Raw genomic sequence first — 26,001 nt, 5'->3', positions numbered from 1 at the left:
TGCAAAAGAAAGAAACCTGACCACTCTTACACCATACACAAAGATTAAACTCAAAATGGATTAAAGACCTAAATGTGAGACCTGAAACCATGGAAGTCCTAAAAGAAAGCATAGGCAGTAATCTCTTGGATTTTTTTGGCCTTAACAACATATTTATAGATGTGTTGCCTCAGGCAAGGGAAAGAAAAGCAAAAATAAATGAATTGGGACTACACCAAAAATGCTTTTGCACAGCAAGGGAAACCATCAAGAAAATGAAAAGGCAACCTACCGAATGGGGGAAGATATTTGCAAATATTTCTGGTAACGGGTTAATATCCAAAATATACAGAGAATTTATACAACTCAACACAAAAATCCCCCAAATAATCTGATTAAAAATGGGCATAGGACCTGAATAGACATTTTTTCCAAAGAAAACATACAGCTGGCCAACAGACACATGAAAAGATACTCAACATCAGTAATCATTAGCAAAGTGCAAATCAAAACCACAATGATGTATTGCCTTACACCTGTCAGAATGGCTAGTATCAAAAAGACAAGAAATAACAAGTGTTGGTGAGGGTGTGGAGAAAAGGGAACTCTTATGCACTGTTGGTGGGAATGTATATTGGTACCACCACTGTGGAAACATTATGGAGGTTCCTCAAAAAATTAAAAAAGTAGAAATACCATACTATCCAGTAATTCCATTACTAGTTACCTACCCAAAGAAAACAAAAACACTAATTTGAAAAGATATATGCACCCTATGTTTATTGCAGCATTATTTACAATAGCCAAGACATGGAAAACCCAGGTATCCATCAGTATATGAATGGATAAAGAAGAGGTAGTATATATATGTTGGAATATTACTCATCATAAAAAAGAATGAGATCTTGCCACCTGCAACAATATGGAAGGGCCTAGAGGTTATTATGAGGAGTGAAATAAGTCAGACAAAGACAAATGCCCTATCATTTCACTTACATGTGGGATCTAAACAACAAAACAGACAGACAAAAAAAACCCCAGAAACAATCATAAATACAGAGAACAAAACTGGTGGTTGCTGGGGGTGGGGGGGATGAGGGGAAGAGTAAAATAGGTTAGAGGGATTAAGAGGTACAAAATTCCAGTTATAAAATAAATAAGTCATGAAGATGAAAAGTACAGCATAGGGAATAGTCAATAATATAATGTTGTATGGTGAAAGATGGTTACTACACTTAATCATGGGGAGCATTGTATAATGTCTAGAATTGTCAAATATAGTAGCATACCTGAAACTTTTAACATACTATGTCAACTATACTTCAGTAATAATTTTTTTTTTTAATTCAGTTCCTCAGTCATGCTAGCCATGTTTCAAATGCTCAATAATTGTATATAGATACAGGATATTTTCATCATTGTCTTAATAATTTAGTCAGATGATAAGGATATAATCTCAAATTCCCATTTAAAAAAAAATCCGAACATGTCTCTTAAAAATATGTTTTTATTATAAAATAAAACATAGATATGGAAAACCACTTAAATCAAATACATGGTTTACTGAATTACTGCAATGCTGATAGCACCCAGGTCAGGAAATAGAACTTTGTCAGTCATCCTTGAAACTCTTCCATGTGTCCTGTGTCAGTCACAACCCTCTTTTCTCTCTTAAGTAATCGTTATCCCAATTTTCATAGTAATCACTTATATTTTTCTTTTTAATATTTATGGGGTTAATTAGCTTCCTTTGACACTATAGCTTGGTTTTAGCCAAAATAAAAACATTTTGATTGCAATACAATTTCCATGCCATCAAATTAACCCATTTAACATATACAATTTTGTGGTTTTAGTATAGTCACAAATTATAAAACCATCACTACAGTCTAGGTTTAGAACATTTCATCACCGCAAAACCAAATCTGTATCTGTTAGCAGTCACTCCCATCTATATTCTTCCAATCATCCCAGCCTTGACAGCCATTAATCAACTTTTTGTCTATACATTTGCTTCTTCTGTTTTTTTTTATTCTTATGTTAATCCCCATACATTACATCATTAGTTTTAGATGAAGTGTTCCATGATTCATTGTTTGTGCATAACACCCAGTGCTCCATGCAGAATGTGCCCTCCTCAATACCCACCACCAGGCTAACCCATCCTCCCACCCCCCTCCCCTCTAGAACCCTGTTTGTTTTTCAGAGTCCATCGTCTCTCATGGTTCGTCTACCCCTCCGATTTCCCCCCCTTCATTCTTCCCCTCCTGCTACCTTCTTCTTCTTTTTTTTTTTCTTAACATATATTGCATTATTTGTTTCAGAGGTACAGATCTGAAATTCAACAGTCTTGCACAATTCACAACGCTTACCAGAGCACATACCCTCCCCAGTGTCTATCACCCAGTCACCCCATCCCTCCCACCCCACCCCCCACTCCAGCAACCCTCAGTTTGTTTCCTGTGATTAAGAATTCCTCATATCAGTGAGATCATATGATACATGTCTTTCTCTGTTTGACTTATTTCACTCAACATAATACCCTCCAGTTCCATCCACGTCGTTGCAAATGGCAAGATCTCATTCCTTTTGATGGCTGCATAATATTCCATTATATATATATACCACATCTTCTTTATCCATTCATCTGTCAATGGACATCTTGGCTCTTTCCACAGTTTGGCTATTGTGGACATTGCTGCTATAAACATCGGGGTGCACATACCCCTTCGGATCCCTACTTTTGTATCTTTGGGGTAAATACCCAGTAGTGCAATTGTTGGATTATATGGTAGCTCTATTTTCAACTTTTTGAGGAACCTCCACACTGTTTTCCAGAGCAGCTGCACCAGCTTGCATTCCCACCAACAGTGTAGGAGGGTTCCCCTTTCTCCGCATCCCCGCCAACATCTGTCGTTTCCTGACTTGTTAATTTTAGCCATTCTGACTGGTGTGAGGTGGTATCTCATTGAGGTTTTGATTTGGATTTCCCTGATGCTGAGCGATATTGAGCACTTTTTCATGTGTCTGTTGGCCATTTGGATGTCTTCTTTGGAAAAATGTCTGTTCAGGTCTTCTGCCCATTTCTTGATTGGATCATTTGTTCTTTGGGTGTTGAGTTTGATAAGTTCTTTATAGATTTTGGATACTAGCCCTTTATCTGATATGTCATTTGCAAATATCTTCTCCCATTCTGTCGGTTGTCTTTTGGTTTTGTTGACTGTTTCCTTTGCTTTGCAAAAGCTTTTTATCTTGATGAAGTTCCAATAGTTCATTTTTGCCCTTGCTTCCCTTGCCTTTGGCGATGTTTCTAGGAAGAAGTTGCTTCGGCTGAGGTCAAAGAGGTTGCTGCCTATGTTCTCCTTTAGGATTTTGATGGACTCCTGTCTCACATTGAGGTCTTTCAACCATTTGGAGTCTATTTTTGTGTGTGGTGTAAGGAAATGGTCCAGTTTCATTCTTCTGCATGTGGCTATCCAATTTTCCCAACACCATTTGTTGAAGAGACTGTCTTTGTTCCATTGGACATTCTTTCCTGCTTTGTCGAAGATTAGTTGACCATAGAGTTGAGGGTCCATTTCTGGGCTCTCTATTCTGTTCCATTGATCTATGTGTCTGTTTTTGTGCCAGTACCATGCCGTCTTGATGATGACAGCTTTGTAATAGAGCTTGAAGTCCGGAATTGTGATGCCGCCGGCTTTGCTTTTCTTTTTCAGTATTCCTCTGGCTATGCGGGGTCTTTTCTGGTTCCATACAAATTTTAGGATTATTTGTTCCATTTCTTTGAAAAAAGTGGATGGTATTTTGATGGGGGATTGCATTGAATGTGTAGATTGCTCTAGGTACATTGACATCTTCACAATATTTGTTCTTCCAATCCATGAGCATGGAACGTTTTTCCATTTCTTTGTGTCTTCCTCAATTTCTTTCATGAGTATTTTATAGTTTTCTGAGTATAGATCCTTTGTCTCTTTGGTTAGATTTATTCCTAGGTATCTTATGGTTTTGGGTGCAATTGTAAATGGGATGGACTCCTTAATTTCTCTTTCTTCTGTCTTGTTGTTGATGTATAGGAAAGCCACTGACTTCTGTGCATTGATTTTATATCCTGCCACTTTACTGAATTCCTGTATGAGTTCTAGCAGTTTTGGGGTGGAGTCTTTGGGGTTTTCCACATAAAGTATCATATCATCTGCAAAGAGTGAGAGTTTGACTTCTTCTTTGCCAATTTGGATGCCTTTGATTTCTTTTTGGTGTCTGATTACTGTGGCTAGGACTTCCAATACTATGTTGAATAGCAGTGGTGATAGTGGACATCCCTGCCGCGTTCCTGACCTTAGGGGGAAAGCTCTCAGTTCTTCCCCATTGAGAATAATATTCGCTGTAGGTTTTTCATAGATGGCCTTTATGATATTGAGGTATGTACCCTCTATGCCTATACTCTGAAGAGTTTTGATCAAGAAAGGATGCTGTACTTTGTCAAAAACTTTTTCTGCATCTATTGAGAGGATCATATGATTCTTGTTCTTTCTTTTGTTAATGTATTGTATCACATTGATTGATTTGCGGATGTTGAACCAACCTTGCAGCCCAGGGATAAATCCCACTTGGTCATGGTGAATAATCCTTTTAATGTACTGTTGGATCCTATTGGCTAGTATTTTGGTGAGAATTTTTGCATCCATGTTCATCAGGGATATTGGTCTGTAATTCTCCTTTTGGATGGGGTCTTTGTCTGGTTTTGGGATCAAGGTAATGCTGGCCTCATAAAATGAGTTTGGAAGTTTTCCTTCCGTTTCTATTTTTTGGAACAGTTTCAGAAGAATAGGTATTAATTCTTCTTGAAATGTTTGGTAGAATTCCCCTGGGAAGCCATCTGGCCCTGGGCTTTTGTTTTTTGGAAGATTTTTGATGACTGCTTCAATTTCCTTAGTGGTTATAGGTCTGTTCAGGTTTTCTATTTCATCCTGGTTCAGTTTTGGTAGTTGATACATCTCTAGGAATGCATCCATCTCTTCCAGGTTATCTAATTTGCTGGCATAGAGTTGCTCATAATATGTTCTTATAATTGTTTGTATTTCTTTGGTGTTGGTTGTGATATCTCCTCTTTCATTCATGATTTTGTTGATTTGGGTCATTTCTCTTCTCTTTTTGATAAGTGTGGCCAGGGGTTTTTCAATCTTGTTAATTCTTTCAAAGAACCAGCTCCTAGTTTCGTTGATCTGTTCTACTGTTCTTTTAGTTTCTATTTCATTGATTTCTGCTCTGATCTTTATGATTTCTCTTCTCCTGCTGTGTTTAGGCTTTATTTGCTGTTCTTTCTCCAGCTCCTTTAGGTGTAGGGTTAGGTTGTGTACTTGAGACCTTTCTTGTTTCTTGAGAAAGGCTTGTATTGCTATATACTTTCCTCTTAGGACTCCCTTTGCTGCATCCCAAAGATTTTGAACAGTTGTGTTTTCATTTTCATTGGTTTCCGTGTATTTTTTTAATTCTTCTTTAATTTCCTGGTTGACCCATTCATTCTTCAGTACGATGCTCTTTAGCCTCCATGTATTTGAGTTCTTTCCGACTTTCCTCTTGTGATTGAGTTCTAGTTTCAAAGCATTGTGGTCTGAAAATAGGCAGGGAATGATCCCAATCTTTTGGTACCGGTTGAGACCTGATTATGACCTAGGATGTGATCTATTCTGGAGAATGTTCCATGGGCACTAGAGAAGAATGTGTATTCCGTTGCTTTGGGTTGGAATGTTCTGAATATGTCTGTGAAGTCTATTTGGTCCAGTGTGTCATTTAAAGTCTTTATTTCCTTGTTGATCTTTTGCTTAGACGATCTGTCCATTTCAGTGAGGGGGATGTTAAAGTCCTCCACTATTATTGTATTGTTGTCGATGTGTTTCTTTGCTTTATTAATTGCCTTATATAATTGGCTGCTCCCATGTTAGGGGCATAGATATTTACAATTGTTAGATCTTCTTGTTGGATAGATCCTTTAAGTATGATACAGTGTCCTTCCTCATCTCTTATTACAGTCTTTGGTTTAAAATCTAATTTGTCTGATATAAGGATTGCCACCCCAGCTTTCTTTTGGTGTCCATTAGCATGGTAAATGGTTTTCCACCCCCTCACTTTCAATCTGGGGGTGTCTTTAGGTCTAAAATGAGTCTCTTGCAGACAGCATATTGATGGGTCTTGTTTTTTAATCCAGTCTGATAGCCTGTGTCTTTTGATTGGGGCATTTAGCCCATTTACATTCAGGGTAACTATTGAAAGATAGGAATTTAGTGCCATTGTATTGCCTATAAGGTGACTGTTACTGTAAATTGTCTGTGTTCCTTTCTGGTCTATGTTGCTTTTAGGGTCTCTCTTTGCTTAGAGGACCCCTTTCAAGATTTCCTGTAGGGCTGGTTTTGTGTTTGCAAATTCCTTTAGTTTTTGTTTGTTTGTTTTTGTTTGTTAGCTTTTTATCTCTCCTTCAATTTTCAATGACAGCCTAGCTGGATATAATATTCTTGGCTGCATATTTTTCTCATTTAGTGCTCTGAATATATCCTGCCAGTCCTTTCTGGCCTGCCAGGTCTCTGTGGATAGGTCTGTTGCCAATCTAATGTTTCTACCCTTGTAGGTTACATATCTCTTCTCCCGAGCTGCTTTCAGGATTTTCTCTTTGTCTATGAGACTCGTAAGTTTTACTATTAGATGTCGGGGAGTTGACTTATTTTTATTGATTTTGAGAGGGGTTCTCTGTGCTTCCTGGATTTTCATGCCTGTTTCTTTCCCCAGATTAGGGAAGTTCTCTGCTATAATTTGCTCCATTATACCTTCTGCCCCTCTCTCTCTTTCTTCTTCTTCTGGGATCCCAATTATTCTAATGTTGTTTCGTCTTATGGTATCGCTTATCTCTCGAATTCTGCCCTCGTGATCCAGTAGTTGTTTATCTCTCTTTTTCTCAGCTTCTTTATTTTCCATCATTTCATCTTCTATATTACTGATTCTCTCTTCTGCCTCATTTATTCTAGCACTTAGCGCCCCCATTTTTGATTGCACCTCATTAATAGCCTTTTTGATTTCTACTTGGTTGGATTTTAGCTCTTTTACTTCTCCAGAAAGGGTTTCTCTAATAACTTCCATATTTTTTTCAAGCCCAGCTAGTATCTTTAAAGTGATGATTCTGAACTCTAGATCTGACATCATACTAATGTCCGTATTGAGTAGGTCCCTTGCAGTTGGTACTACCTCTTGTTCTTTTTGTTGAGGTGATTTTTTCCGTCTTGTCATTTTGTGCAGAGGAGAATAGATTAATGAGAGAACAAAATGCTAGCAGAGTAACCACGTCCCCAGAAAATACACTCTAAACAAATCAGAAAAGACCTGAAGCAGTGGGATAAGAAAGGGAAAGAGAGAAAAAAGAATAAGAAAAAAAGAAAAAAATAAAGATAAAGATAAAAACAAAAACAAACAAAACAAAACAACAACAACAACAAAAAAAAACAGAATGTGATCAAATATGATCTATATGGTATATAGATCAGTGCCACACACTAGATTTGGGGTGTATTTTGGTCTTTTAGAAGAAAGTGCCTCCCAAAATTTTAAAGAAAGAAAAACATATATGTACAAAAATAAGGGTTGATATGATGAAGGGATGGAATATGACTGTAAAAATGGAAATTATAAAGAATTTTATAAAAGGAATTGATAAGAAGTTGTTTGAAAAAAGAAAGAAGAGGATTTAAAAAAAGAAAAAAAGAAAAAGAAAAAAAAAGGGAGAGGATGTGATCAGGCAGAGGAATAGGAAACACCATATACTAGAGATTTAGGGTATATTTTAATCTTTTAGAAGAAACTATCTCAAAATTTTAAAGAGAGAACAACTTATATATATAAGCCAAAAATATGGGTAACTACTATGAAGGGATAGAATATGACTCTAAAAATGAAAAATAATAATGTTTTTTTTTTAAAAAAGGGATCGATAAGATGTTGGTTGAAAAAGGGAAAAAGAAAAATTCAAAAAGAAATACAAAGACAAAAAGACAGTTAAAAAAATTAACTTTAAAAGACTAAAGAATCATGTTAAAAAAGCCATGAATTCTATGTGCAGTAGTCCCCTAGTGCTGGAGTTCTGCCGTTCTCATTGATTGGTAAACTTGGTTCTGGCTGTTCTCGCTGATCTTCTGGGGAGGGGCCTGTTGCCGTGGTTTCCAAATGTCTGCCGGAGGCGGAATTGCCCCGCCCTTGCCCCCTCCTGGCTAAGTAATCTGCTCGGGTTTGCTCTCCGGGGCTTTTGTTCCCTGCGAGCTTTCTGTACAGCTTTGGAGGCGGAGAGTGAAAATGGCGGCCTCCCAATCTCCGCCCCGGAGGAGCCAAGAACTCAGGCCCCTGCTCCTCAGTGAGCCCCCAGAGAAAAGCTGTCAGTCACTCCCATCTCCCCGGTCTCCGGCTGCACTCTGTGCTCACCCGGCCTGTGACCGCGCGTTTCTATCTCTGGCACCCGACCCCGGGTGGAGTCTCCAAACCCAGCAGATCCCTGCGGTGCACTCCCACGCCGCTCCTCCCGGGGAAGAAGGTGAGTCTCCCCGGATCTGCTGCTTGTTGGGTCCCTGCTGGAGGAGCAGGGGCCCGACTGTGCCGCGGATCACAGTTTATGGCAACCCCGAGCTGAGAGCCCGCGCCTGGGCTCCGCCTCTGCAGCCGGCTTCCCTGCTCCGTTACCTGGGAGCTCTGCCACACTCAGGCACCCCTGGTCTTTCTGTGACCCCGAGGGTCCTGAGACCACACTGTCCCGGAGGGTTCCACCCCCCGCTTAGCCACCAGAGTGACGTCCCTCAGCGGAGCAGACTTTTAAAAGTTCCGATTGTGTGCTCCGTGGTTCTATCACTTGCCAGAGGCAGCCAACAGAGGCCCCTCCCCCGCCGTCTATCCTCCCAAATATCGCCTCAGATTCACTTCTCCGCATGTCCTACCTTCCAGAAAGTGGTTGCTTTTCTGATGAGAGAGTTGTTGCTCTTCTTTTCTTCAATCTCCTGTTGAGTTTGTGGGTGTTCAGAATGGTTTGATCCCTATCCAGCTGAATTCCTGAAAGGAGACGAAATCCAGGTCTCCTACTCCTCCGCCATCTTGCTCCGCGCCCCCTTCTTCTGGTTTTTTATGTAAATTGAATCATACGGTGTGTAGTCTTTTGTGTCTGACTTCTTTCACTTAGTATAGTGCCTTTGAGATTCATTCATATATTAATATTTTAATCCTTTTCATTGCCAAATACTATTCCATTGTATGGATATACCACATTTTGTTTATCCATTCATCAGACATTTGGGTTGTTTCCACTTATTGGCTATTATGATTAATGCTGCTGTGACATTTATGTTCAAGTTTTTTTTTTTTTTTTAAGATTTTATTTATTTATTTGACAGAGAGAGACACAGTGAGAGCAGGAACACAAGCAGGGAGAGTGGGAGAGGGAGAAGCAGGCTCCCCGCTGAGCAGGGAGCCCGATGCGGGGCTCGATCTCAGGACTCTGGGATCATGACCTGAGCCGAAGGCAGACGCTTAACGACTGAGCCACCCAGGAGCCCCTGTGTTCAAGTTTTTGTGTGGATGTATGTTTCATTTACTTTGAGTAGTTGCTTAGTAGTGGGAATTTCCGGGTCAAATGGTACTTTATGTTTTGACCTTTTGAGGAACTGCCAAAATGTTTTTCTAATTGGCTGCACCATTTTTCATTCCCACCAGCAATGTAGAGGATTCTAATTTCTCCACATCTTCATCAATACTTGCTATTTCTCTTTTTGATTATAGCCATCCTACTAGCTATGGAGTGTTGTCTCACTGAATATTAAATTGATTAAAAATGTATTGTGGTTTTCACTTGCATTTCCCCAGTGGTTAATGATGTTGGACATCATCTCATATGTTTATTAGACATTTGTAAATCTGTGGAGAAATGTCTATTTAAACCTTTTGTTTATTATTTAATTGTTCACTTTTTGTTAATGAGTTAGAAGAGTTCATTATTACTGATTACAGTTTATTTTTAGATATATGATTTACAATTATTTATTTCCATTCTGTTTTTTCCCCCCATTTTCTTGATAGTATATCATTTACAGCACAAAAGATTTTAATTTAGAGTTAGCCCAGTTTATCTGTTTTTTTCTTTTTGTCACTTGTACTTTTGATATGGTATTTAACAAACGATGTCTAATCCAAGGTCACAAAGATTTTCTGCTGTTTTCTTCTAAGAGTTTTATAGTTTTAGCATTTACATTGATGTCTGTGATCCATTTTAATTTTATTTTTAAAGATTATTTATTTGAGAGAGTGAGCAAGAGAGAGAGCATACATGAGCAGGGGCAAAGGGGGAGGGAGAAGCAGGCTCCCTGCTGAGCAGGGGCCCTGACGTGGGTCTTGATCCCAGGATCCTGGGATCATAACCTGAGCTGAAGGCAGACACTTACTGACTGAGCCACCCAGGAGCCCAGTGTGATCCATTTTTAGTTAATTTTTGTGTATGGTGTAAGGAAGAAGAACTCTAGCTTCATATTTTTGATTGTGGATATCCAGTTGTCCCGCACCATTTGTTAAAAAAGACTATATTTTTCCCATTAAATTGTTTTGGATGATGACCTATCAAAATTGACCATAAATGTAAGAATTTATTTCTGGACTCTCAATTTCTTTCCATTGTTTTACGTGCTTATCTGTATGCCAGTGCCATACTGTATCAATTACTATAACTATGTAGTAAGTTTTGAAATTAGGATATGTGAGTCTTCCAGCTATTTTTTCCATTTTTTAAGATTGTTTGGCTATTTGGGGTTTTTTGCATATCCATGTGAATTTTTGGCTGAGTTTTTCAGTTTTTGCAGAAAAGGCAGCTTGGATTATAATAAGAATTGTGTTGAATATGTAGACCAATATTGGAAGTGTTAACATCCTAACGATATTAAGTCTTAACAGTCCATGAACATGACATGTTTTTCCATTTATTTGTCTTTAATTTCTTCTAATAGTATTTTGTAGTTTCCAGTGTGCAAGTTTTATACTATTTTTGTTAAATACATTCCAAGTATTTTGATCTTCTTGATGTGATTATAAATGGAATTGTTTTCTTAATTTCATTATTTCATTTTTGGGTTGGTCATTGCTGTTGTATAGAAAAAAATAATTTTGTGTATTCTTGTATCCTGCAACCTTGTTAAATATGGTTGGTTATTCTAAAAGCTTTATTTTTTTCTTTTTCGTAGATTCCTTAGGATTTTCTGTATACAAAATTATGTCATCTATGAATAGAGATGGTTATATTTACTCCTTTCCAATCTGGATGCTTTTTTTTGTTTCTCTTTTTATTTGTTTGTTTTTTCTTGCCTAATTGCATTGGCTAGAACTTGCAGAAACGTTTGGTAGAAGTAGTAAGAAATAGGACACAATTCTCTTGTTTCTAATTTTAGGAGGGATGCATTCAGTCTTTCATTATGAGTATGATGTTAGTTTTGAATTTTTTGTAGATGTCTTTTGTCTGGTTGAGGAAGTTCCTTTCTATTCTTAGTTTGTTGAGTGCTTTTTAGAAGAGGGTGTTGGTTTTGGCAAATGCTTTTTCTGTGTCTATTGATATGATCATGTAGTTTTAAAAAATTTTGTTAATATAGTATTAGTTAATTTAGTTAATATAATATTCATTGGGGGGTTGTGTGTGTGTGTATTGAACCACTTGTCATTCCTAGTGTAAAACTCACTTGGTCATGGTTTTAATACTTTTTACATATTGATGGATTTGCTTTGCTAGTATTTTGTTGAGGATTTTTGCATCTATATCCATAAAGAATGTTGGTCTTTAGTTTTCTTATGTCTTTGTCTAGTTTTAGTATCAGTAATACTGACCTGTAGAAGTGTTATCTCCATTTATATACATATATATAAATGTGTATATGTATGTACATTATATATGTGTATATATGTGTATGTATATACATATATATGTATGTATAACCAGTGAAGCCCTCTGAGTCCGCACTTATATTTGTTGGAAGTGTTTTAATTACTAACTCAATCTCTTTACTTGTTATAGGCCTATTCAGAGTTTCTGTTTTTTCTTCACTCAATTGAGTAGTTTCTGTTTTTCTAAGAATTTGTTCTCTTCATCCACGTATTCAATTGATGTACAGTTGTTCATAGTATTCCTTTATAACAACTTTTGTTTCTGGAAGGTCAATAGTAATGTTCTTTTGTTCATTCTGGATTCTGGCAATTTGTGTGTTCCTTCATTTTGTTTTTCTTGATTACTCCAGCTAAAGATATGTCAATTTTGTTGATCTTTTCAGAGAACCAGCTTTTGTTTTCATTGATTTTCTTTCTCGTTTTTCTGTTCTGTATTTCATTTGTTTGCACTTTAATCTTTATTATTCCCTTCCTTCTACTTGCTTTTCTGTTTGCTCTTCTTTTTCTCAGTTCTTAAAATGGAAGTTTAGGTTTTTCATTTGAGATCTTTCTTCTTTTTTAATATAAGCATTTACAGCTATAACTTTTACTCTAAGCACTGCTTTCTTTAGGTGTACCCCATAAGTTTTGGTATGTTGTTTTGATTTTCATTCATGTCGGGGAATTTTCTTTCTTTCTTTTTTTTTTTTAAAGATTTTATTTATTTATTTGACAGAGAGAGACACAGCAAGAGAGGGAACACAAGCAGGGGGAGGGGGAGAGGGAGAAGCAGGCTTCCCACTGAGCAGGGAGCCCGATGCGGGGCTCGATCCCAGGACCCATAGATCACGACCTGAGCCGAAGGCAGTCGCTTAACTGACTGAGCCACCCAGGCGCCCTGTCAGGGAATTTTCTTATTCCCTTTATGAGGTCTTCTTTGACTTACTGGTTATTTAGCAGTGTATTGTTTTATTTCCGCATATTTGTGAACTTCCAAAATTTCCTTCTGATTTCTAACTGCATTCTATTATGATCACAGAACATTCTTTGCATGATTTTAATTACTTTAAATTATTGAGACTTGTTCATGGCCTTGAATTGGTCTATTTTAGAGAATGTTTCATGTGCACTTGAGAAGAATGTGTATTGTGGTGTTGTTGGGTGGAATGTTTTATAGATGTCTGTTAGGTCTCATTGGCCTATAGTTTTGTTCAAATCCTCTGTTTCTTTGTGGATTTCCTTCTTGGTCCATCTGTTATTCAAAGAGGATATGACACCTTCCATTATCATTTTTGAATTGTTTATTCCTTTGATTCTCTCGTTGTTGTCTTAAAGTTTGTTTTTTTCTGATTCTCTTATGGTTCCTCTTTGTGTAGTGTGTCTTTTTCCTTTTACTTTCAACCTGTTTGAATCTTTGAACCTAAAATATGTCTCCTGTAGGGACACTGTTGCCCTTGAACAACACAGGGGTTGTGTTGCTGACCCCCAGTACAGTTGAAGATCCAGGTATAACTTTTGACTCCCCCAGAACTCAACTACCAATAGCCTACTGTTGATCAGAAGTCTTACCAGTAACATAACAGTCAATGACAGATATTTTGTGTGTTATATGTTGTATGTGGATATATGTTCCAATAAAGTAAGCTAGAGAAAAGAAAATGTTATTAAGAAAATCATAAGGGGGGCTCCTGGTTGGCTCAGTCAGTTAAGCATCTGCCTTCCGCTCAGGTCATAATCTCAGGGTCCTGGGATCGAGCTCCATGTCATGCTCACTGCCCAGTGGGGAGTCTGCTTCTCCCTCTCCCTCTGCCCCTCCCCACTGCTCGTGCTCTCCCCGTCTCTCAAATAAATAAATAAATAAAATATTAAAAAAAAAGAGAAAATAATAAGGAAGAGAAGATCCATTTACAGTACTATACCGTATTTATTGAAAAAAATCCACATTAAATGGACTTGTGCAGCTCAAACCATGTTGTTCAAGGGTCAACTATCATTGGATTTTTAAAAATATAATCTGATGATCTCTGGTCTCATGCTTTTTTTGTTCTCTTGAATTCTTTTAAACTTAAGTGAATTCTTTTGAATTAAGTGAATATCTTCCAGTGTGATATTTTGAGTCCCTTAATCATTTTTAAATTATATATCTTCAATTATTTTCTTAGTGTCTGCTCTAGGTTTTACAATATACATTTTAACTTAGAAGAATCTAATTCTCATTTTTACTTATATTCAGCAAAATAAACTTTTCTCCTGTATAGCTCCATTTTTCTCTTTCCCCACTTTTTGCTACCATTATTATATGTATTATGTCTATATGTTGTAGAAACCCAACAGTATATTGTTATAATTTTCAGTTTATATAATTTCATGTCTTTTATTTTTTATCTATTTATTTATTTGAGAGAGAGAGCACACAAATGAGGGGAGGGGCAGAGGGAGAGGGAAAGGGACAAGCAGACTCCCTGCTGAGAATGGAGCCTGCCGTGCTGGGCTCAATCCCAGGATCCTGAGATCATGACCTGAGCCAAAGTCAGACACTTAACTGACTGAGCCACCCAAGTGCCCCTAATCTTCTGTCTTTTATAGAAGCTGAGAGAAGAAAGGAGAGCAAATACATATTAATAGAGTTAATTATGTTAGCCTTTCTATTTTTCATTCTCTTCTTATATTTCTATGGATTTGAGTTTCCATTTGGTGTTATTTCCTTACTCTAATACAGCTTTCCTCCCATCTACTTTGTCTATGTTGTTACTGCAAATATATAAAATTTGTGTTATTAACCCAACAGTATATTTGTATGCATATTGTTTTATTGAATTACTCTCTAAACCAGTTAAGAAAAGAAAGGGGAATTAACTGAGTTTTCCATTTGATGTATCTCCTTATACCAATAGAAAGTTGGCATCATTTAAGTGTGAATTTCTTCTGTTAACAGAACCAACAGTAACAGCTGTCCCTTAACTGTGTAAACAAGATAAATTGTAATTAGAATTGAGAGAGATCAATTTAAAGAACAGTCATTTGATCTAAATGAAAAGTCATGCTTTATAGAGTAATAGGTAAAAGCTCTCCATCTGCTCTTCTTAAATTGGTCTTTGAGCTAGTTATAAGCAGGGGCAGCTGCATTAAATATTTCTTCTACCTCCACGCAAGACTGAAGGAGTTAATTGTCTCTAGCTATTCCTGTCTGAGTGGGCTTTTTTTTTTTTCTGCAAGTGGCTTGGGTATTGTCTTTGAGATTGAGGTATCAGTTACAGCCCATCCAGAGATGGGTTACTGCTCAAGGTCTTTGGATTTAACCACGTGTTAAATTGGCAACTGGGTTCTCTGCACATGCATCTCATACTGCTCAACAAGATAATGGCAGAACCTAAAAGTGAAAATCCAGGCTTATATTGCTACCATTAACAACAACAACAAAATCACCAGAATAAGAAAAATCTAAGAGAAATAATAAATTTAGTGGGACGCTGTGACAACAGGCATAAGCTGGGACTGTCTCAGGCAAACTGACACACGTGGACACTTTACTAGACATGTATTTTTTCAAAAGCCTCGTAACTCCAAACTCTGGATTACTACTGTCCCATCAAAAGGCTATGGCCTCAATATGATTCACTTGTTTGTGACTATTTAGTAATTTCCTTATCATTATGTACGTGGAAAAGAATGTGAAACATTCTTCCTAGTCAGTTTCATTCATTTGGCATTTCTTTTTTTCTAGAACATTTTCTATTCATCTTAAAACTTTTATTAAATTTTGCATGCCTTCACTTTTAAACTAAAGACATGCAATAAATTTCCCAAATTATTCTCCCTTAAATTAGTTCCTTTGTTATCTTAATAAAAATATACAGTGATTAAAAATGAAATTTGGGAATGAATGGAAGGCAGTTTCTACATGTTTGATAAAAATGGATTATTTGAATATGATTGTAATAATACTTTACATTCTATTACAGAATTAATTAAAAGGATTTACTCTATGTCTTATGACTCTTTACCAGAACCTTGGGAGACAGGTGACAAGCATTTTTTGCAGAGATATTTCTGAAACATTAAATAATTTGATCTCATAGGTTCCTGACAAAGTTCCTGACAAAGTGACTTACCTCTTTTTCTCTTCAGTAAAGCATTAGTAGAAATACCATATTTATATGAATCTTAATGTAACATTTCTCTAGGATCCGATAAGTCATATTTTCCAGGAAGCTGAGGGTTATTTTCTGTCATATTTATAATGAAGACATTTAATAAGACACACAAGTTTGGCGTGTTCCAGAACTTAAAAGCACTAAAAAAAAAAAAAAAAAAAAAAGTCAGTAAATGCAATGTGGTACCTGGATTAGATCTTGCGACTGAAAAAAGGCATTAGTGGAAAAGCAGGTAAAATCCAAATAAAGTGTGCGGCTTGATTAATAGCAGTATATCAACATTAATTCCTTAGTCTTGCCAAAACCATGATTATGTAAGATGTTAAAATTGAGTGAGGGATATATAGGTACTCCATAGTATCCTTGCAACTTTTCTGTAAATCTAAAATTATTCCCAAATAAAAATTCACTTAAAGTAGAAAAAATCAAGGTTGATTTATTTGAAAATTATAGTTTAGAAGTAGCTTTTCTCTGTAATAGTTTGAAAAATCAGAATTGTTACCTTTTAAAAAATACAGATTCCATGAATAGAGATGCAAGGGAATATGTGACTATAGGTTTCATTTTTCAGTTCGTAGGAGGCGTGGGATTTCAGTTTTTGGATATTGGCATGGTGTTTGTGACCATCTCCTTATACCTGATTACAGACTTGCTCTTTGATTCTTTTAAGGAGCTTCTATGCTCTTCGGTAGTTTAGTACAGCACTTTGTATTAACATAAGCACTTTCCCCATGCCCTGCTTTTTTCTTTTTCTTCTCTTTGCTTTAATGTACTGTTGGAGGCCAAAAGGCCAGTGATGGGCCTCCAGTTTGGAATTGAGACCCTCTCAGTGTAGTCTTGTTCAGTTACACCTATGTGAGCTTCTAGGTCAAGTACAAGACACAGTTGACCTATTGTTAAGGAGTATGAATAAAGATGAACATAACTCTTAAATAGCCATTTCTGTAATTGAGCTAAAATAATTGATTGCTGTCAGATAATAGAAATTCTCAGTTTCAAAAGTGAACTCTAGCTGTATAACTTTTAAATTTCTATAAATATTAAAAGACTACAAGAATGGAACTCTGTAGTTTGCTGAAACTATTACATAACTTTTCATTAATAAAAGTAAAATAGCCGTGCTGGTCTTATAAATGGTTTCCTGCTTCTGTTGCCAGCTTTAATGATTTTAGTTAAACTTAAATTTCATAAAGGGAAATAGATATATATTATACTTAAAGGATATAAACATTTAAAACAACAACAGGCCTGAGTGACTATTGCAGCATAATTATTAGGCTAAGAGATTTCTGTTTTGTTTGATGGTATTTATTCAGAATCGGTGTTATCTACCCCATGTTAGTAGAATTGACATCTTTACTTCTTAGTTGTGTAACATAATTTTGCCAAATCTTGGTAGGGAAGTTCAGAAAAATGGAAGACAGCTTTTTCAGGACAAGTTTAAATTCCTTGATCATGTAATAGTTCATACAGAAAAAACAAACAGAAAACCTCTTTTATTACTCTTTTGTGCTAGAAGAGCCACCCTAGAAGTGATGTTTTTAGAGACATACTTTATCATTCAGCTGACTGTCATTTTGTGGTCATCTAAAGTATAAATGAGAATAGCTAATATGTATTGAGCACTTTCTGTGTACAAGGCACTTACAGTGATTTCATTTAATCTTCACAAATACAAAAATAGTTTGGAATTCCCTTTATAGATGTGGCGGGGAAAGTAACAGATGTCTCCAGGCTAACCCTGAGGCTTTGGTGCAGAAAGAACAGGTACCCATGGTGTGCAGTACCTGCTGTTTGGTTCATAATGTTACCAGCTTCCAGGAAATCCTTAATCCACGGATACGTGGTAAACTTCAGAGTACTTCAGTTCTTCTGGGGGAAAAGGGTGTCTGATCACACTGGGTGACCTAGAGCAGATTGCCCTGGGGTGACTAGCCTGGAGTACAACCTCTTGCTCCCTGTTCCAGCCTTGATCTGGCTCATTCTTTGGTTCCCTAACATGTCAGTTGTTCACTGTCACCTGATTACTGCTGAACACTCACTCATTGTGTGCTTCATTGATCATAAGCCAAGAACTTTTGGCAGCTCTGGGGAACATGATCTCAGCATGCCTCCTGGTCAGTGTTGGGCAACTAGGAGTTGTTAGTTGGTGTGAAAATTTGGATCCAGAAGCCAGGATATAGGCCAGAGGCCAGAGATGTGGTAATTGAACAGCTGACACGTGAAATGCAGCTATCCAGACTCAGTCAATAGGGCAGGAGTCAGAAATAGAGTAGGCACGTGACTTTGAAAGGTGGTTTTTGAAGATTATGATGGGTGGCTGTGAACTTTGTACATATAAAATACAGTTAACATTTGAACAGTGTGGGCTTTAGGGGTCCTGCTCCACCCCATAGTCAAATCCACATATAACTTGACTTCCCTAAAACTTAACTACAAATAGCCTGTTGTTGACAGGAAGACTTGCTAATAATGTAGACAGTTCATTTACACATATTTTGTACATTATATATATTATATACTGTGTTCTTACAGTAAGTTGGAGAAAAGAAAATGTTATTATATACATTTAGAGTGTAGTATTGTATCAAAAAAATCCATGCAGTTCTTTTTATTTTTTAAAGATTTTATTTATTTGTTAGAGAGCACAAGCAGGGGAAGTGGCAGGCAGAGGGAGAAGCAGGCTCCCCTCAGAGCACGGAGCCTGATGTGGGACTCCATCCCAGGACCCTGGGATCATGACCTGAACCGAAGGCAGATACTTAACCGACTGAGCCACCCAGGCATCCCAAAATCCATGCAGTTCAAATCCGTGTTTTTCAAGGGTTAACTGTAATTCTAACTGTTTTTTGAAGAAGAATAAGAGTTACTTACCAACTTATTCATCAAAGTGCTCATTACACCATGCAGAAATCTCTCTGTAACTTCTCCCCATCAGTTATAGCTGTATCTTTCTGTAGCTCTAAATCTCCAGTCTCTCTTACACTTGAAAGCATAAAATACACATAAAATGACAAAGTCCCCTTTGCTATCTTGTCTTCTTCATGGTCTCCAGAAGTTGTCATTCTTCAGGGCTTAGACCTTGGCCACCTTCTGTATTTATTCCCTATGTGGTCTCATGTGACCCCTTGCTTTAAATGCCTTCTGTTCTCCCAGATTTATTCTTTACCTTGATCTCTCCTGTGAGCTCCAGGCTCATATCTATGTTGAATAGTCAACATTTATTTGTAAGTCTAATAAACATTTCAAACTTAGCATGTCTGAAATACAACTCTTGGACTCTTCTCCCCAAATGTGTTCCTGCCCTCCTTCTTCTTAATCTCAGTAAATGGTCCACCAGTTGCTCAGGCCAAAAACTAGAGGCCATCTTGAGTTTTCTCTTTCCTTCTTAACCCACGTCCAGCGCATTAATAAGGCTTATATATCCTCCTTTCAACATGTATCCCAAATACCCCTGTATTGCCGCTACCCACTACTTCCCTAATATAATACAACCTATCATCATCATCATAAGTTACCTGGATGATAGCAACAGCCTTGTAACTGGCCTTCCTTATCTCCTCCTTGCACCTCTCTAGTCAGGAGCAAAAGTGTTTTTTTTTTTTAAATGTTAAACAGTTCCTGTCATTTTCCTGTTCAGAATCCTTGAGTGACTACCCATTACACTCAGGATAAAACCCAAAGTCTCACCATGTTCTACCAGGCTCTGCATCTTCTGCCTGCTGACTTTATCTCCTACCATTCTGTCTTGCTCACTGTGCTCTAGCCACAGTTGCCTTTTTGCAATTCCTTAAATTCTCCAAGGCCATTGGAATCAACTAAATCCCTCTTACTCCCTACCCTACACCCTCATTCCAACCAGCTCAGCCCCCAGTCTGATAGCAGTGGAGGTGGATTTAGAGAGAACAAACATAGATAGCCAAGGCTCTCTAATATATGTAGTAAGTGAGGTTACACTAGAAATTTTGCAGCTCTATTATTCCAAGTTTCTGTAATTTGCATTGCTTTCAAGTGGAAGAGGAATTGGAGATTTAGAACAACAGAAAGACAAAGCTAGAATCAATGGGAGAAATGACAGAGAGAATTTCTGCTTAGTATAATGAGCACCATAATGAATAAGTTGGCAACAATTATATAATGAATAAGTTGGCAAATAAACTGGGCTCCTTCACCGGAAGTGAGTTCTCCAGCACTGGCAGTGTATGTGTAATTGAGGCTGATCAGGTTGAGGCTCCACAAATTGTGGAGGAAAAATGTGCTGGAGTGGAAGATGGGAGAATTGATTTTTAGATCTTCCTAACTCAGATTATATGTGTTTAGAATCTTTCTTTTTTTTCCAGAGCACTCTTTCCGAGTCTTCCTCAGATTTATTCTCCTGTATTTGTATTGGAAGCTTTCAACAATAAAAGGTAAGCACCTCTAGGTGGAGTTTCCAATATTTGAAAAGAAAGAAGAGCTATTTTCAAGGTTGATTCCAGTCAGATTGGTTAGGTCCCCATCTAAAGGAAATTACTTTAAGACATTTTTCTTTCTTCCATTTTTTATTTAGATTTTATTTTGATTAATTTTTGGTCTAAAATAAACAAAATGTACATACACAAATTCCCTGATAGGTTTTAGTTACTGAACAAAAAGTTCGCTGAGTTGCAGAAATAAAGAGAATAATATGTGGTAATAGCCTTTTTTTTTTTTTTTTTTTTGTGGAAATAGCCTTTTGATCAGGGTTTGCTAGAAATGGCAAATTCACCCCATCGTTTCCCTTACATCAGAAGCTCTTGAGAATTAATGATTGTGTTTGAATATCTTCTCTTAGAAAGGCAAAAATATGATTTTGTAGTAGAGAATTTTGTTATAAGTGCTTTTAGTTAGACCTGGATAATGCTATTCATGCAAATTCCAGTTTCTTATAACCCCTGAACTGTGGAACTTGGAATTAATGATATAAGAAAGAATAATCTTCAGGGTCTCTGGATACTAAATCCTCATAGCAATCCTATGAGGTATATACTATTATAATCCCCATTTAACAGATGAGGAAACTGTCTTGGACAGGTTACATCATTGCCCATAGTTATACGGTCGGTTTTGTCAGAGCTGGGATTCAAGTTCAAGTATATAACCGCTTGTTATATTGATCTGTGAATTCTCTAGCTCATAATTCCAAGAACCCCTTTATATTTGATTGCTTCTGGTAGCTAGGACCGAAATAATAGGATGGCACATCTAAAAGTTGCCTCCAGCCTGACACAGCTTGGTGTAGCCACTGGGGCCTGCCCCAACCAGCATGGTGCTTGGCAGACCAATATGAAATCAGCACTATGATGAATATACTGTTCTAAGGAAGGCCTAAACTCCTTACCATGTTTTCACCTTGAATCTCGTCTTGTTTCCCTATCTTTTCTGGGTTTCTGACTTTGCTGCCTCCTTTCCCATAATACCTATTTCTGTCCTTTAGATTTGACTGCTCTTTCTTCCTGGTTACTATGTTGACTTTACCCAAACAAAATTACTGCTCTGATTCAAAACATAGAGTTTGGATTATCTCTTTTATTGATATTCTTGTCTTGACTTGAGCCAGGGATTCTCCTAGGAGGAGAGATAGACAGTCGTATCTCCTCTATTGTAAAGGTAACATGAGCATTACATATGCGTCATGGTTCTTAACCTCTTGCACCTTGGCAATTAAGATTAATTTTTGTATCTGGCCTTAGCAGAAGACAAATATATCCATATTCCTTTTAAAACTAATAATGAAGTACTAAAGAAAGAAAAGGAAGAAGCAATTCTTAAATGTAATACACTTTTCTCTGTCAAACTCATCTACTTAGGACAGATCCAGGAATCAAGGATGAGAAGAAAGAGGCTTTTAAACTACATATAGATGGTGTTTGAAAATTCAGACCTTAAAAATATATCAGGTTCACTTAGAGCATCTTTATTTACTATTTTTTCCTCTTAATTGCAAACACATAAATAACACTATATTCTAAGTGCTTTATCTATTTTAGTTAACTTAATCCTCATAGCAATCCTATGAGGTATATACTATTATAATCCCCATTTAACAGATGAGGAAACTGTCTTGGACAGGTTACATCATTGCCCATAGTTATACGGTTGGTTTTGTCAGAGTTGGGATTCAAGTTCAAGTGTATAACCACTTGTTATATTGATCTGTGAATTCTCTAACTCATAATTCCAAGAAGCCCAGTTAACTGGTTTCTCAGACCACAGCAACTTAGAAGTTTCAAATTTGAAAGAGAACATAATGACCTAGGATTCCCACTTTAATGTGTTCCTTTTAATGAGATAATTACTCAAGAACACAAATATATATGTGCACTGGGGTTCCATTATAATGTTATCATAGAAAAATATTATAGCAAAATAATTGAAAACAATACAGAACTTCAATAATAGAAGAAATAGAGAAACTAGGGCACTGCTGTTCAAACTTTAACGTATATATGAATCCCATGGAGAACTTACTAAAATGAGATTTTGATTAAGTCTGTGGGGGGCTCTGAGATTTTACTTTTCTAACAAGTTCCCAGGTAATGCTGATCCTGATCCATGGACCCCACTCTGAGTAGCAAGGAATTACAGTACCTTCATATTATGTTTGTTAAGAACAGGTCTGGGACTAAGGAGAGGTAGGTGCCTCACTCATCTGTCCTTAGTCCCATCCATGGCTAAGGATCATGTTTTTAAAGACTATTCAGTGACTCTTAGTTATTCTTAAAATGTAATTAGAAGAAAATTCAAAAATGAAATTTGTGCTATTACTCAAAATTTGACTTAAAAAAGATACAAACTGGGTTTATGACAGCCTAGCCTTGGACAAAACATTTGCTTCCTGCCACCCACATGTCTGTCTTCAACCTCTCCAAAAACATCTGCTCATTTTTTTTTCTCAATAAATATATAAACTACTTAGTGGTTTAGTAGGGACTTCAGTCAGGATATCTACCAACACAAATAGTAAAGGGCAAATATTTTTAAGAAAAGGGTAGTGAAATAAATAATTTTTATGCATAATTATGGTTTGGAGTAGAGAATCCTACTTTTAAATATTTATTGATTTACTACCTTTTAAGCATAACTTTATTGGGAAGCAGAATCTGTGCATTTTCTGTATTAAATTCTAAAATACGTGTGTGTGTGTGTGTGTGTGTGTGTGTATAAATAAAATAAGCACCCTTTATGTTGCTACCTCCTTTTTTAGTAAGGTATGCCAAGCAGGTTTTTAAAGGGAGATCGGTTTTCCTTTCAACCTTTAAAGTTCAGTAACCTGAATCTAGAAGTGAAGTATCTTTCACTATGGAGCAGGGACGGAAGTAAAAAGGAGGCAAGGTAGGAAAGTCTGATACATTTAAAATCTCAACTGGAGAGGAGGGTTTTGGGCACAGAAAGAATTCCTGAAATCTGCATAGGGGTGTTCTTGAGGATCTGGCTGAACACCACACTGTGCATTCAATCTGAAACCCCTGGAAGCTGGCAAGGACAACTTGTAAGGAATGAAAACTTACGAGTTCTTCATAAGAATGAGCCCTAGAATAAAGGTTCCTCTATACAAGTCCTAAAAGAGTTTAAAACCAAACCTCAAAAAAATCATGTTAATCCACAAGTAACTTAACTGTCTGGCAGAAGTTTAACACTCTATAAATTAATACAAAAAAATCTAGCACTCAGCAACATAAAATTCACAGTAAATTGCATCCAGTTAAGCATTACTTGATAAAGAAGCAAGAGAAAAATCTCATAACCAGGAGACAATAAAAATAGACCCTAAAATGACAGAGATGGTACAAGTAGCAGACAAATACATTAAAGCAGTTATTGTAAATATGGCCTATATAAATAAATATAATGAGGGGTGAACTATAAAATATAAAAAAAGAAAAAAATTGGAACATCCAGAGATTTAAAAATTCAATAACTAGGTGGGGTAGATTAAATCTTTCGGGAGAAGAGGTCAATGAACTTGAAAACAGTGAGAATTCAACCACAAGGGTAGAGAGAAAAAAGATGGAAAAAGATGAAAGCAACTTGGTGCCCTGTAGGATAAATACCATGAGTCTAACGTAAGTGTAAGTGGTGTCTCAGGATTTTGGGGGGAGGGCAAGAGAGGAAAAGAAATTTAAATAATGGCTGAAATTTCCCCCAATTTGAAGTAAACTCTAAACCCACAGATCCAAAAATTAAACAGACTCCAGGCAAGATACATACACCCTAAGGTGCATCATAAGAAAATTGCTGAAAATCAGTGATAAAAAATTTTAAAAGCTGTCAGAGGGAAAAAATACATTGCATACAAAGGAATAAAGTTAAGAATTTAGACAGGAGACTTATCAGAAACTGTTCAAACCAGAATGCAGTTTAATAGCATTTTTTTAAGTGCTAAAAAATGGTCAACCTAGTATTCCATAACTAACAAAAATATTTTAGGACATTAAGGAGGAAAAAACATAAGGGAGAAGGCTTTTTTAGACAAAAATTGAGACAACTTATGATGAGCAGACTTACATTATAAGAAATATTAAAGGAATTTCTTTAAGCAAAAGGGAAATGGTAGCAGATGAAAATTTGGACTATACAAAGGAATAAAGAATCCCTGAAATGGTTCATATGTGGATAAATATAAGAATTTTTTTCTTTGTATTTTAGTTTTTTTAAAGGTAACTGTTTGAAGCAAAAAATAATAACAGTGTCTAGTAGAGTTATAACATGTAAAAGTAAAATGTCTGACAACAATAGCTCAAAGAATTGGATAGGGGAAAGGAAGCATATTGTTGTAAAAGTCTTAGACATGAGGGTGTAATGTGTTTTGAAGGTAGGTTAAAATAAGAGAGCATCCATTAAAAAGGTTGGAAAAACAGAGTTTTAACAAGAAACTATTGGTGGGGGCGCCTGGGTGGCTCAGTCATTGGGCGTCTGCCTTCGGCTCAGGTCATGATCCCAGGGTCCTGGGATCAAGCCCCGCATCGGGCTCCCTGCTCGGCGGGAAGCCTGCTTCTCCCTCTCCCACTCCCCCTGCTTGTGTTCTCTCTCTCTCTGTGTCTCTCTCTGTCAAATAAATAAAATCTTTAAAAAAAAAACCCCAAAAAACAAGAAACCATTGGTGGATATGAAATGAACTCCTAAAAAAATAATCCAAAAGAAGATAGAAAAAAAGGGGAAAAGGAACAAAGAACAGAAGGGACAAATAGAAAACTTGCAACAAGGTGGTAGAGCTACATACAACCATATCAATAATCACATTAAATGTAAATGATGTACTTTAATTAGAAGGCAAAGATTGTCAGATTGAATAAAAAAGTAAGAGTAAGCTGTGTTGTTCTCAAGAAACTCTTGAAATAGGTTAGAAAAAGGGTGGAAAAATATATACAATGTAAGTCCTAAGGATAAAAAAACTGGAGTGGCTATATTAATATCAAAGTGGGCTTCAGAACAAGTGATGTTAATAAGTTTAAAAACGGACACTTCATAATAAATGGATCAATTCTTCAAGAAGAAATAATAACTTTAAATTTAAATGCAACCAATATGCTACATTGTCAAAATACATGAAGCAGAAACTGATAGAGCTGAAAGAATACATTGAGAAATCTATTATAATTGGACATTTCAACATTGATAAAAGTATTTGATGGGACAAGTACAAAAAATATCAGGAAGGATATAGATGTGTGTATATAACACTGTAAACTACTGTAATTTGATTAGTATTTATAAAACATTCCACTCAAGAATAGCAGAGTATATATTCTTTTCAAGTGCATGTGGAACATTCATCAACATAGACCACCATATGCTAATATATAAAACAAGTCTCATTAACTTTAAAATAATGGAAGTTATGCATAGTATGTCCTCTGACCCCAACAGTTAAGTTAGAAATGAATATTAGAAAGATATCTGAAAAATCCTCAATATTTATAATTACATCAAA

General features: G+C 36.6%; 1 protein-coding gene across 9 annotated transcripts in view; it reads left to right on the top strand.

The window, feature by feature from the left end:
- ZNF438 (zinc finger protein 438) overlaps window positions 1-26,001 on the top strand; it is a 190,663-nt gene that overhangs the window by 35,306 nt on the left and 129,356 nt on the right. For 6 of the 9 annotated variants that reach the window (XM_054507312.2, XM_064591891.1, XM_064591892.1 and 3 more), the window contains one exon: window positions 20,390-20,458. The exons of the other annotated variants lie outside the window; for them this stretch is intronic. Coding sequence is in view for 3 of the 6 variants with exons in the window: in XM_064591891.1 (XP_064447961.1) it covers window positions 20,390-20,458 (69 nt within the window). In the remaining 3 variants the exon portion in view is untranslated. The remainder of the gene's footprint in view (window positions 1-20,389; window positions 20,459-26,001) is intronic. 9 annotated transcript variants of the gene reach the window in all.

The sequence above is a fragment of the Mirounga angustirostris genome, unplaced genomic scaffold (assembly GCF_029215605.1).
Source record: "Mirounga angustirostris isolate CCGP_5_RB_7025 unplaced genomic scaffold, mMirAng1.0.hap1 SCAF_5, whole genome shotgun sequence".
Lineage (NCBI taxonomy): Eukaryota > Metazoa > Chordata > Mammalia > Carnivora > Phocidae > Mirounga > Mirounga angustirostris.
The sequence above is the reverse complement of the archived record's forward strand: the minus strand, read 5'-3'. Positions and strand labels throughout refer to the sequence as shown.